At 32.8% G+C, this 13,611-nt stretch overlaps 2 protein-coding genes across 3 annotated transcripts; one reads left to right on the plus strand and one right to left on the minus strand.

The window, feature by feature from the left end:
* Positions 1-4,873: 4,873 nt before the first annotated feature.
* LOC126717458 (probable WRKY transcription factor 74) lies at positions 4,874-7,856 on the plus strand. Of its 2 annotated transcripts, none has more exons than XM_050419203.1 (4): positions 4,874-5,030; positions 5,435-6,255; positions 6,335-6,460; positions 7,432-7,856. In XM_050419203.1, exons 2-4 carry the CDS (start codon positions 5,525-5,527, stop codon positions 7,577-7,579), a joined length of 1,005 nt encoding a protein of 334 aa, XP_050275160.1. In that variant the 5' UTR covers positions 4,874-5,030; positions 5,435-5,524; the 3' UTR covers positions 7,580-7,856. The 2 variants fall into 2 exon arrangements, with proteins under 2 accessions (XP_050275160.1, XP_050275161.1); XM_050419204.1 differs by having other exon boundaries at positions 4,998-5,118.
* Positions 7,857-10,574: 2,718 nt separating this feature from the next.
* On the minus strand, positions 10,575-12,477 carry LOC126717459 (40S ribosomal protein S15-1-like). The gene is made up of 4 exons (XM_050419205.1): positions 12,358-12,477; positions 12,099-12,250; positions 11,947-12,004; positions 10,575-11,022 (listed from the first exon to the last, which is right to left on the minus strand). Exons 1-4 carry the CDS (start codon positions 12,358-12,360, stop codon positions 10,774-10,776), a joined length of 462 nt encoding a protein of 153 aa, XP_050275162.1. The 5' UTR covers positions 12,361-12,477; the 3' UTR covers positions 10,575-10,773.
* Between the last annotated feature and the right edge of the window lie 1,134 nt (positions 12,478-13,611).

A 13,611-nucleotide genomic window follows, 5' to 3' on the forward strand; every position in this document is an offset into this window, starting at 1 on the left:
GACATAAATTCTACATAACAATATACATCATGTCATGTGGCATAGTCATTTCAAAAATGTTTTCCTTTTCATCAATCAAGAAATGATTGACATTGCTGAGGTGAGTAACACTTGCATTAATTAATTTAATAGTGAAGAGTTGGTCTAAACACATAGATTATACATTGAATGGCCACTTGTGCATTATTAGATTATTATTTTAGGTACTGTGTGAAGCTCTTGGAATGAGAAATTTAATTAATTAATAATAATGCATTAGATTATACTAACCCAATTTTTCGCTTTCTTGAAACTTAGAATTAATTTTGCGAGTGAACCATACGCAACTCTGACTTTTGTGATTGTTTTAGTTGTCACATTTACAGCAAAATTCATGCTACTAGGTGTTCTTCTTTTTCTTTAATACATTAGATATATTTAACCATATAATCAAAGTAGGTCCCATATTTCCCACAAACTTATAATTTTTATTAGCACTAGTTTTGTGATAATATAAACAAATCTTCAGAGATCACCATTCTAATCATGGGGTTTGGATGTCCAATAAAAGTTCTCTTATTGGTCCATAAATTCGAAAGGTCATTAGTATTGGAAAATGACCAATGAAGTCTTTCCGGTTTCTGTTTCTCAAAAATAACATTATAATTTATAAAGGCAAACTTAGTGTGTGCTTGTTTGGAAGTGAAATATGATGAATGGAAAACTTTGGAGAGAAAATGGGAAGGAAAACTTTTTTGAGTATATTTGGTTGGTGGGGAGGAAAGAAAATAAATATAAGGCCCAAGTGTTTTCAAATGAAATTGTGGACTAATTGGGTACTTGGTGCAATCACAAAATATTCATATTTTTTATTTGATAGATAAAACATGATTAGAATTTATAGCATCCTTTTATAATATTTGTGTTTTATCATTATGTCATGACATTGGTTAATTTAGTATAGATAGGATTCAAATTGAGATCTCTTAATCAATGACAAGAGACTTTATAAATTGCTCATATAAACTAACTAAAATGCACAAAATATAATATTGACAAATTAACAATAATAAAATATTTATTTTACCTTTAAATCTAAAAAATAAATTCTATACAAATCATATTTGGTATAGGATATATTCAGAGATACGAAAACGCAAAGTAATTTCTTTCTTCATTTTTTCTTTCCCTCCTTTGGATGATTAAAAGAAAGCTTTATTTAATTTGCAAATGCCAAAAAACAAAAGGTAAATGTGCATGATATTATCATTTTTTTTAAAAAGAAAAAAGTTTGAATATTTCAGGACGCAAGGAGATAACAATGGATAAAAGTAGATGGTGATTCTTGTAGTAATTTTACTTCCTAAATCTTATCCTGTCCCTTTTTTTAGGTTAAAAAAAATGTGCAAGTGCCTTAATCTTGTCATGTCAACATTGTAAGGGAACATTTTGAATTCATTGAAGGATGGGTGCGTGTCATGACTATGTCAATAAAATTAAATATCAGTCTCTCAAACAAATTGTAATTGACAATTCCAAAATAAATAAATAAACTTGAGAATATATCCTAGCATCCTTTGAGCTTTGAGTGTTGGCTTTAGATGTTAAATTGAAGCCGGGTGGGCTAGATCAACTGATGTTATGGATTTTCTCTATTTCAAAAGATTTTTGCATAGACCTTTAGACATGTACTATATCATTGACTAGACAACTTCACTAAAATCTTATACCGTGATGGGAAGTTTGGAAGGAAGGGAGAGAAAATTAGGGGATGTGCAAAAGTTGAGGAAGGGTAATCAAGAGGAATGATTATTCATTCTCTTTGTTCAAAAGTTTTAAAAATTTCATCGAAGGAGGAGAATAGGGGTCATTTGGTAGCAGTGTTTAGGTATTAGTTTTCAAAATGATGTGAAAACTGAAAAGTGTGATCTAAAAAATGTTGTGAAAATACATGTTTAAAGTATTCATAATACAATATATATATATATATATATATATATATATGGCATTATGTTTCTAATAACATTCTTTTAAAACTTTTAGAAAAAAAAAATTGTATGTTTAGTATGAGTATGTATTTTTAATTAAAAAAATGTATAATTTTACTAACAAATGCAATATCTTTTTATTTAAGATGAGAAGAAATAATAAGAGATTACATAAATTGATTTTTATACCCTTTTTTTGCTCAATTTAAAGAAGTAGATATAAACTAATATCATGTGATTGAAATGAATAATTTGAAATATTAGTATAAGTAGAACCGCTACTTCCAAATTCCCCAAATTTGGGGAATTAAAAATGAGGGCCCCCCTCTATTTTAAAAACATCTTGATAAAATGAATCAATCCTCTGTTCTTCTTCCTGAATAATTATATTGTCAACATTAGTAGACAACACCACTTTTACCTAGTGATCCATCATTCCACTAAGGTGGTGTTTGGTACGGAGGAATCCATATTTCTCCTGGCATTCAGATTACTGGGAATGTGATGCCTTGTAATCTGGATGTATAAGAATGTAACTATTCCTATGTTTGGTTTAATTGAGAATCTAATAAAATTCCTAGGAATGTGAGATTATAATGTTTGATTTTTTCCTAGAAATCTTAAATGAATTATTTATTTTCCCATTCTATCCTTAAATTTGTAAATCCAATATCAAGTCTTTAACAAAAAAAAAATTCCTCTAAATAAATAATGAAAAATAAAAGCGAATATCTTACAACAATGAAGGGTCTCCTTCAAACTTTTTTTTATTTCACACGTGAAACTTAAATAGAACTTTGTTAATGAATATATCAACAGAGTTGTCTATCTTATTCATGTTGTTTTAGTGGGAAGAGATAATGACAGAGGAAAAAATATTGATGATTTGTTTTATATTTTATCTCAATTGCTTAAATGATAAGAAAAAAATGGTTAGAATTGTCAATTTATAAAAAAATACAATTTTCTTTTAAGTTTGGAAATTTGGATTACCACCTATTTTAAAGGGAATTCACATTCCCACAGAAAGGGGGTTGAGGGGGAATCCAGATTCCCCTAGCATTTGATTCCCTAATATGATTTATAATTAAACATGAGAATCTTTAAATATTTTTGGAAATTCTAAAAGATTACCCTGTACCAAACGCCACGTAAAAGATTTCTACCTATTTAAAATAGCTACGTCAGTTTATACTAAAAAAAAATTAAAATCAAGGATGAGAAGGCATGAGTTCGAGCTGTAGGGAAAATTAGCCCTCTATTCTTTTCTCCCAAAACACCGTCTAATATGAAAACCATTCTTAGAAAACTTCTACATATATATTTATATATATATATATATATATATATTTTAAATCTCACATTTTTAACAAGTTTTAAAATTAGAACTAAACGGAGAATTTAAAATTCCAAATTCGATGCCAATCCAATTGTTTAGAAGTTTATCGTCTGACCTGTACTTTTATTTATTTTAAAGACTAAATTGACAATTTGACATAAATCATAAAGTTTCTTGTTTATTAATTAATACTTTTAATATATCCAATTCAATAACATAATCAAATTCAAACCTTTAACCCATTAGATAAACAGCCCAATTCACGCTCAGTAACAATAATCACAGGGAAAAAGCCAAGGTTGTTTTTTTCTTTTTCATTTTTTTTTTTGGTGGGAAGACAAGTTTGTGTTCCATTCTTCACAGTAGTTCACATCCAAGGCAAATATAAGAAAAGGGCAGCTAGAATCCTTGTCTGTCCTTGCTAAAGAAACAGACACTCTTCTTCTGCTGTCCATTTTCCTACTACTACTTGGTCTGCAATAAGGCCAAACTTGAACCTATTTGCAAGTTTTGTGCATCAATACCACCAAAAGGACAGTTCTTGTGCAACAGCTTTTCTTCTTTTATGATTCCATTGGATCCCATTCCATTGTTATAACTAAGAAAAGGAGTTTTACTTTTCATTCTTAAAATTATAGATCACAGTTCGATTTTGTTAAATGTCAAGTACTGTTAAGACGTCTAGGTTCAAATCAACACCTAACTATTGAATTATAAATAATAATAATAATTTATAATAAAGAGAAATTATATTCAAGCATTATAATGACATTCAAGTGTATACATACCTTTTCTTCAACAATGATCACATTTAAATTCTATTTTCAATTCCATTGATAAAGACAAATATTAATAATTTCTCAAAAAAAAAAAAAAAAAGACAAATATTAATACAAAATCTTTTGTATAAAATACTAGAATGGTATGCAAAATAATAATTAAAAAAGACTACTTAGGTACAATTTATAAAATATTGTACTTTAGCCAAAAACTTTGTACCTTAATTGGTTAGTATTTTTTAGTATTTTTAATAAAGACATTCAATATTCAAATCAAGTTTTCAACTATCAAAGTATCCAACTAAAAAATAATTAGAAAAAAATTTCCTCAATTAAAGTCAAACGTATAATGATTAAAAAATTGCAATAATATAGATAAATTTACCTTTAAAAAAACTTAATTAAGTTCTATCCAATAAAAGAAAAATATACTAAAATGAAATCATGTAGATAAATTTACCTTAAAAAAAAACAAACTTAATTAAGTTCTGTCCAATAAAAGAAAAATATACTAATAAAAATCCAAGTAAAATATATATATATATATATATTTTAAAAGTCAAAAAAACAAGAGGAGAAATGGAATGACGAGGTTTTTGTAAGGGGCCCACCTTAGGATCTCTGACTGAGACTTCAGTTTCTTCTTCCATTTCATGTGCCTAGAACTTGGTTCTGTTCTCGTAAATAACAGAATTTTGTACCTCTCTTCTCTTTACCTCTCTTCTGTCAGTGTGTCTTTGAAGTAGTCTAATCTGAAACTATTTAATTTTTTTTTTGTTTTAATTTATTTAATATTTTTTCTGGGTGATAGGATTTAAATTAATCAAAAGAGACACTTTGTTTCTTTTTAACTATTTGTATGTATATAAAGTCCAATATGTACATCAAAGTCTTTTATTTCACACCATGGGATAAATTATAGTCTCACTCTTCAAATTCTTGCAGGTTCACTTTTCTTCCTGTTTCTTTTCTTCTTCCTTTTTCTCTAATTTCTTCCAGAATTAGTAATCAAATTGGCTAAATATTCATCTGGGTATTGCATCATTTTTATCTGATACTTTTTTTTTTTTTTTTTTCTTTTCACTTTGATTGTCTATAAGTTCTGTGATCTTAAACACTACCATTTAAGTTTTTTTTTTTGATATGAAAATGAGTACTTGGGTTTCATAAAAATGCATTTTTGAAGATTCTTGTAATTTTCTGGCCTTTTGGGCTCACCATGATTATATTGAAAAAAAATATTTTAATAGAAAATCTTGAGTTTTGACTAGCAATACCCATCTGGTAACTGGTAGATGCTTATTATTGTAACGAGCTAATGTAATTTTTTTTTTTTTTTTTTTTATCAGAACCATCTTTTGGGATTTACTGATGTTCTAATATTGAAATTTTGGGATTGAAGTCTGGTTCTTGTATTTGTGTCTGTGTGAACGGTGAAGATGGAAGGAGTTGAAAAAACTAACAACGCAGCTGTGGAGAAATGCCATAGATTTCTCAATCTCTTATGTAATCCTAACGATCGAACTCAGCGTAAAAGCTTAATGGTGCAAACAGAGGAGGTTGTGTTAATGTTCCAAAGGGTTGTGTCAGTTCTAGATAGTGGTTTAGAACATAGGAGAGTGAGAAAATCAAAGATGTTTGAAACATCTTTACCTCAACACATCTTCCTAGATAGTCCTCATACTGGAACAATACTTTCACCAAAGCCTCCCAAAGTACTACCAACTAATCGCCCTGAAAACCCAATTCAAGAAATGGATTCAAAATCCAGAAATTCTCTGCAGCCTTCCCAGAATAAGGTTCCTCCAAACATTTCAAAGCCAAAACCATCACAAAGCGTCCAGTTTCCTCAGCAACAGATACAGATTGTTCATTTTCAGCCGCCACAGAGAAATTTCCAGACTGATAACTACTCAAGGAGTAACAGTGGCACATGCCTTACATTTGATGGTTCTACACAAGCACCCACCGTGTCATCCACGAGGTTCATACCATCTTTGAGCATAGATGGTAGTGATGCTAATTCAGGTGACAATTCTTTCTATATTATTGGCATGCCTCAGTTACCCAATCAGATCCCAAAAGATCCAAGACCGAGGTGCTCTGGAAGGGTAGAAGGTGGCAGTGTGAAATGTGGCAGTATTGCTACATGCCATTGTTCAAAGAAGAGGTCCGAGTTTAGCTCTTTAGTATTCTCAATTGGGTGTGTTTTCCTTGTTTTAATTAGTTGCCTTTGTTTTTGTTTATAGGAAACCGAGGCTGAGAAAAACCATTAAGGTGCCTGCCATCAGTGACAAGGTTGCCGATATTCCTGGTGATGACTATTCCTGGAGAAAATATGGGCAGAAGCCAATCAAGGGCTCTCCTCATCCTAGGTATGCTAATTAACTTTTGCTGAATGAACATCCTTCTATGGTTAAGGTTTCATTTTCATTTTCGCTTCTTTCCAGCTTTGCCGTAGTTCCTTTTCAGATGAAGCTAATCTTGTGTGTTTAGGTGGAAATTATTCATGACAAATTTGTGTATTAACCGCCAAGCTATAAAATCAAGTAGTTGTCAAATGGAGTGATTCTAGTTTTGTGAAAAAAATATGAAAATCAAGTAATACAATTGGTTTCAAACTAAACCATGAATTGTTAATGCCTCGAGCCATAATTTTGTTGGTTGAAGCACAGGATTAAATTTTAAACTGTCATTCATTGGTCTGGTGTTCCTAGATGCACTCCTTTTTCAAGGTTTAATGCTTTAAGTATTAGTCTGGTGTCCCATGATGTACTCTAGAAGAGTTTTGCTATCATGTAATGATTATGATTTGGTAGTAAAATAGTTAGTATATGAACTACTGCACCATTGTGCTGCAAAGACTTTGTCAAATGTGTGTGAGTGTGTGGGTGTCCGTGTTATTTATATTAACTATTGCCCCTTACAAGGTCTTCCTCCCAGACACTGTAACTGCACAATAGTGCTGCAAAGACTTTGGCCCGTGTGTGTGTGTGTGGCTATCCATGTTTGTTTCTATTAAATACTGCCCCTGACTAAAAGAATATAAATCAAACAGTACTTCTCATGTGCCCCAACTTCCAAGTAAGAAGCAACATATTCCCTGTAGAGTGTCTAGTTAGTTTTACACTGTTTGTATTGTTAGTTTAGTCAAAATATAGAAGATCCATGTCCTTTATGGTTTGGTTATTGGAAAATTGCCCTCTTTGCTCGGTCCCTTTGCCGAGATTTGTATTAATTCACTATATTAACTTATTAATCCTGCTATCAGACTTATGAAGAATATTTACCTATAGATTCTGTTTTTCAATATATTTAACCTTACCAAGAATGCTTTGTATTGCAGGGGATACTATAGGTGCAGCAACATGAAGGGTTGCCCAGCAAGAAAGCATGTTGAGAGATCCCTGGAAGATCCTTCAATGCTTAATGTAACTTATGAATGTGAGCATAACCATTCAAGGTTACTATCATCACAATCTGCCCATACATAAGAACTTCATGGATATCCTTCAAAGGAAAAAACAGAGAATTCAGAGATTCAACTCCGAACTTATCAAATAAAACTAAATGTGATTCATGTTTTGTAGTGAATGCTCCTGTAAATAATATATGACTCAACTCTGAGATCACTAATAGTGAAAGGATTTGTTGTCAGATGAACAACGATTTCTAGGTCCTATTCAACTTTCTAGATCAGTCTAGTTTGAGCCAAAAACCAGATTTTAAAAAAAGGACTTTAATATAGCATTTTGCATCAAGTTCCAGATTTGCTCTTCCTCAAGAACAACAGGATTATATATATGCATTTTTTTTTCTTTTGTAAATTAAACTCTTCTTAATTACTGCATTCATAAATGATCTTTGGCCAGACGTTCAAAATTTTCTTATCTTGGATATATAATTCCATGTTAAATCCCCTTTGGTAACACGACTCTAATATGGTGTCTGCGCAATATATCAAATGGAAATGTGTATTTGGCTCTAGTCCAAGCTGTATGAGCTGACCAGCACCAAACTTTGCAACTAATATACATACCAGAATTATCAATGTTTTTGCTGGTATGAGAATTTGGGAATTTGTAGATCAAGCTAAGCACCATTTGCCTGTAATTTCCCATGTCAGCCATAGTGCTTGGATCTCATTGAAATACCCTTTCTTTTACTTAGAACTTTTGATACATGGTGCTAATGGGACTCTAGTTACGACAGAAAGAACTCTGCCAGTATAATTTGGCTTTATTGTGAGGTCAGATCACCATGACAGCCCTAAATGTGATCATTGGGAAACCAGCACCATTTGGTACAAAATCATTACTTGCAACAAGGATGCTGGTGGTGTTGGCGAAGAGATATAAAATGGGAGGGAGGGAAATGTACTATAAACATCTTGGAAATATCAAGAAGTACTAATTGAACAACAAGACTTTTGGGTTTAGTGAAAATATTCAGTAACTAACTATATAATTTAAATAAAATACACCGTCATAAACATGAATTTGAATCTGAACTGATTTAAAGATAAAACGATTAATCAGCAAGTTTTTCTAATGATGACGTCTTGCCAATGACCTTTTGAGTTCATAAATGAGCGATTTCGTTCTCACAAGATATGCACTTCACAAAATGTCTGGATATGTGCCTTTATGTGTAAATATATGATAGGATGTTATTGTGGTTTTCAGCTATTAGCCTTAGAGCACCCGCAGCAGATGTGCTAAATGTGCCAAATGCCAAATTTTTGGCACATTTAGCACACCAAACACAAAAATAGAGCTTTATCAGATGTTCCAAATGGTAAAAATTATACCACATATGAACAGTACCGTTTTATATTTGCCACTGTACGGACAAAAATGGTATACTGAATAATATTTTTTTATTCTCTTCTCTCTCTCCTCTCTCTTCAGTTTATTATTTTCTCTCCTCTCTCACCTCTGTTCTCTCTCACCGATTCTCTTCTCTCTCACGCCTGTCATCGCCGATCGTCATCGCCGATCCATCATCGCCGATCGTCATCGCCGATCCTTCATCGCCGATCGTCATCGCCGATCTCTCACCGGTTGCATTTTGCATCATCATCGCCGATCTCTCCGGGCATCGTCATCGTCATCATCGATTGGAATCGACGTGGGCATCAACGTTGAGGTGAGATCGGTGTGTTCGTCACGATCGTGGGCATCGACGTTGAGGTGAGGTGAGATCTTGATCGTGGGTCGCCGGTGCTAGTGGGTTTGAGTTGATTGGAGTGTTTTCTGGGTTTGGTTTGAGTTGATCGGGGTGTTTTCTGGGTTTGAGTTGATCGGAGTGCTAGTGGTTTGAGTTGATCTGTTTTTTGTTTTGCAATGGATTGTGGCTGCGGCGGCGGCGACGACGATGGCAGTAGTGTTGTGGTTGTTATTTATTGTGTTAGATATATTATTTTAATGTGTAGAAAATATTATTTTAATATATAAAATTGAAGGATAAAACATCTGATAAATGCGATGTTGTAAAATGATGTGGTGAAATAATAAAGTAGGTGTTTGGTGTGGCAAAATAGCATTTTTTTTACAACATCTGCTGTGGATGCTCTTAGAAATATGAGTATTTGACATCTTTTGTTGACAAGATATATTAGAATGAATAATAAAGGAAAGAATCCGCGTACGGGTCATAGGCTATTCTAAATAAAAGTTTCATGCTAGAAAGGTGAACTGAATTGTAACAACAACAAACGGTCAGAGTTCAACAAAAATAAAAACCTCTGATTTCCAGATTGCACAATTAATGTTTTAACAATTTTTTAAAAACCCAATTTACATTGTGGGAAAGTTGGCCCCGATTTGGTTTGTAACATCTAAATCCTTTTTCATTTGTTAGATTCAGTAGTTTCTAAGATCATATTTTGAAACAGCAAGGCATTCAGAAATACAGGTTGAATAATAACAGATGTTCATTGTGTAATTTGTGTTCAGCCCCAAATCATTATTACTTTCAAAGCATAACACACGGTCTAAACTACTTTTGAACTTTTAAGACAATCGCAAGATCACAATTTCTAAGTAGAATAGCTGAGCTGATAGCAATTGACCTTACTCTTTTTTTTTTTTTTTTGATAAGCAATTGACCTTACTCTGCAACTTATGTTTCCCGTGTAGTATATATGCCAAAGTTATTGGCACTTCGTCACAAGCTAAATTGAATCAGCACAAACAACACAGCACCAACAGTGTTAGATTGCTCAGTAGCAAATCAATGCTGTGTTTTTTAAACTGTATTCATGTCTTTTGCTGCTAATCAACATTTTGCAGGCCCCGTATGTGTCAAGGTTGTTTACTTTAATGGTAATTGCTCAAATTATGGGGCAGTGGGACCATCCCTAAGGGACAAACCAGAATGCCTACACAGTACACACCCCCACGCTGAGTAGGCATCTGGTAAATTGCCTACTCAGCGTGGAGAGGGTGTTTTATAAGCACAATAAACCATTTTGCACTTCTAACAAAATTGTCCAAAAAGCAAAATTTCTTTTCTTAATAAAAATTCTACAAAACCAGTTAACAAAAACTCCAATGTCATAAGAAAGGTTCACCAGCTAGAACATAAATAAAGAACAACCAAACCTCAGATTCTAAACAAAATGGCTCTTCTCAAATTCTGATTCTATAACGAGGCAGACTAGAAGACAGCCAGGCATGAAAGAACTTCACTTGAGGGGAATGAACCTGGAGGAGTGGGTAGCACCAATACCAGGCCTACCGTGCTTGACGGGCTTGTAAGAGATGGAGAACTCAGCAAGATAATGGCCAATCATTTCAGGCTTGATCTCAACCTGATTGAAGGTCTTGCCGTTATAGACTCCAATTATGCTGCCAATCATCTCAGGTACAATAATCATGTTTCTCAGGTGGGTTCTCACTGGCTCAGGCTTCTCACCTTGTGGGGCCTCCCTTTTCTGTTCCAAAGACAATAAAAATTAGAATCACAACCCGCTTAGACAAACAAATTAAGCAAACATCTAAATAGTATACTAGTATGCCTTTACCACAAAACTTGTAAATATTATTCATGGAAATTATAATTAATTTACATGCCTAACATGAGACATAGAGCTTTGGAAGAATAGTGTTATTACTATGGCTGAGATCTTAAACGTGTATAGATATTGATTCCATTACATCAAAGCAGTAATGAAACCAAGCACACCTTAAACAACCTACTCAGAAATCATGTTTTGTTGTTAAATTTATGTTGTACTTCCTAAACCATCCAGGAGTGGCATAGTAACAGGACCATAAGAGAACGATTAGGGAACAATTTTTTTTTTTTTTTCCTTTTTTCATCAAGCAACTAAAGCATGCTTTCCTTCATCATCCATTACAAGATAGTGAAAGAAAAATAAAAATAAAAATACAACCACTATGGCTCTGAATTCTCACATAATACTTTAAGGAAGGCCTCCATTTTAGTTGGAGGTGTAATATGGCTATAAATTTTACAAAAGCTTAAGACTTAAACAAGATAAAAAAAGTATATAGTTTGACCATGAATATACACATTCTTATCCAACATTCACATCCATGTCTCTTGATTCAACCATATGAAGTTCTTATCCAATCCCCAAAAATGTATAGACAAACTAATCCCCAATCGAGCCCTAAAAGAGTCCACAGAATAATAAAGGGGAAATGGGAGTTCTCAAATATCTAAAACATTTGCTGATTCAAAAGTAAATCTGTTATAATGCTCTCACAGTCCTATTCTATACTAAATCAGCCACAGAATAAATAAATAAATAAATAACAAAATACCCAGATTTTCAAAATACCCAAAATATCAAAATATGTAAAAATTTAAAGAGATAGAGTGAGATGGTTACAGCTTTGCGCAATTTCTTGATCAAAGCCATGGGCTTTCGCTTCAAACCCCTCTGAAACCTACAAAATTCCACACACAAAATTAATAAAACAATTCTAAAGCAAATAAAAATGAAAGATGAAATATATGAAGAAAAAAAAACAAAGAGAGTACCTTCTGCGAGCTCTGGCAGTGAAGAGCTTGACGAGGTCGTCGGTGGACATGTCGAGAAGAGCATCCAAGTCGACGCCTCTGAAGCTGAACTTCTTGAACGTCCTCTTCTTTGGGGGCTGCCCAGCCACCGCCACATCAGCTTCCACATCCGCCTGAAACCAAAAACCCCCATTGATCAAAAACAAGCACAGACTAACATACAGAGATAGAGAGAGAGAGAGAGAGAGAGAGAGAGAGGAGGAGGAGGAGGCGTTCTCACCATGATTTCGATTGGTTAGATGAGAAATGCGGCGATTCAGAGAAACCCTAGTTCGCTGCTGCTGCTGCTTGCTCTGGCTAATGTGAGAGACCAGTTATGGGGAGTTGGGTATTTATTACTGGGCCATGGGTTTGATGGGCCGGATCGGTCGGGCCATTCATTAGGGTTCTGTGCTGTGGGCTCGTGGCAATTAGGATTTTTTTTTTTTTTTTTTTTTTTTGAGAAGAAGCCAATTAGGATTTAGATTGTACAGAGAGAATTTTAAGTTACTAGTATCCTCTCCTATGCACACATTTTGATATTTGTGGATTTAATTTTATTACTAAAATCCTAACTATTTTCTCAACCAAAAAAAAAAAAAATTCCTAACAAAAAACCACTGTGACACAATGGTGTATCTTTTGGATATATATATATATATATATATATATATATATAAAAAAGGCTAAAATTCTATACAAAAGAAAAAAGGATGGCTAAAAGTGTAGAATACAAGGTTCAATCTCAATTATAGTAATTGGAATTGGGACAAAGTTTAGTACGAAACTGGTTTGGACCTATCTTCTCAAACTCATTACATGACAATTTATATAAACTACCCATGTGTATTATTATTTTTTTTAATAATTTAATAGTTATATCTGGAAATGAAGGATTTGAACCCTGGATGTGTTGAAAACACAAGAAAGAGCAAATTAATTGAGATACAAGGCCTCTTAGCTTCATATTTATTACTTAAACAGGGCACACCACTCATTAAAAAAGTTATGTAACTAAAACTACACATGAATAATATCTTCAATCGTCACATAGTGGGTTGAACAAACACAGTTTCAAATTGATTTGGACTTATAAACTTTTTTCTTAAAATTGTATCAAGCATTAGGACAAAGCTTGGTTCCAAAAAATTTTGGAACCTTGGGTTTCAACCACCGATGGAAAGAATTCAGCAAAAAAAGTAAAGATAGCATTTGTCCTTATCATATTTAATGCACATGCCTCGCTAACTCAACCAACAAAGTAATTCATGTACATGATGAGATACATGTATCTTCCAATTAGTGATAGGAGCCCAAAACTCTAAAACAAGTTTACAAGTATCAAACCACCAATGAGTGTATTTACCAAAAAAAAAAAAAAAAAAAAACCACCAATGAGTGTTATGATGGTTTATTGGTACAACATTAGGTAATTGGTTCAATTATTTGGTTAACAATATTATTATTATTATTTAATATAATATTACTATTATTA

Source organism: Quercus robur, chromosome 3 (genome assembly GCF_932294415.1).
Source record: "Quercus robur chromosome 3, dhQueRobu3.1, whole genome shotgun sequence".
Taxonomy (NCBI): domain Eukaryota; kingdom Viridiplantae; phylum Streptophyta; class Magnoliopsida; order Fagales; family Fagaceae; genus Quercus; species Quercus robur.

Bases quoted from the DNA above. Each gene is read 5' to 3' on its own strand.
- LOC126717458 (XM_050419203.1), top strand. From the start codon at position 5,525: ATGGAAGGAGTTGAAAAAACTAACAACGCAGCTGTGGAGAAATGCCAT. The intron at 6,256-6,334 runs GTCCGAGTTTAG...TTTTGTTTATAG, and splicing joins TGCCATTGTTCAAAGAAGAG to GAAACCGAGGCTGAGAAAAA. The intron at 6,461-7,431 runs GTATGCTAATTA...TTTGTATTGCAG, and splicing joins AAGGGCTCTCCTCATCCTAG to GGGATACTATAGGTGCAGCA.
- LOC126717459 (XM_050419205.1), bottom strand. The intron at 12,005-12,098 runs GTACTCTCTTTG...GGAATTTTGTAG, and splicing joins ACTGCCAGAGCTCGCAGAAG to GTTTCAGAGGGGTTTGAAGC. The intron at 11,023-11,946 runs GTAACCATCTCA...TCTTTGGAACAG, and splicing joins TCAAGAAATTGCGCAAAGCT to AAAAGGGAGGCCCCACAAGG.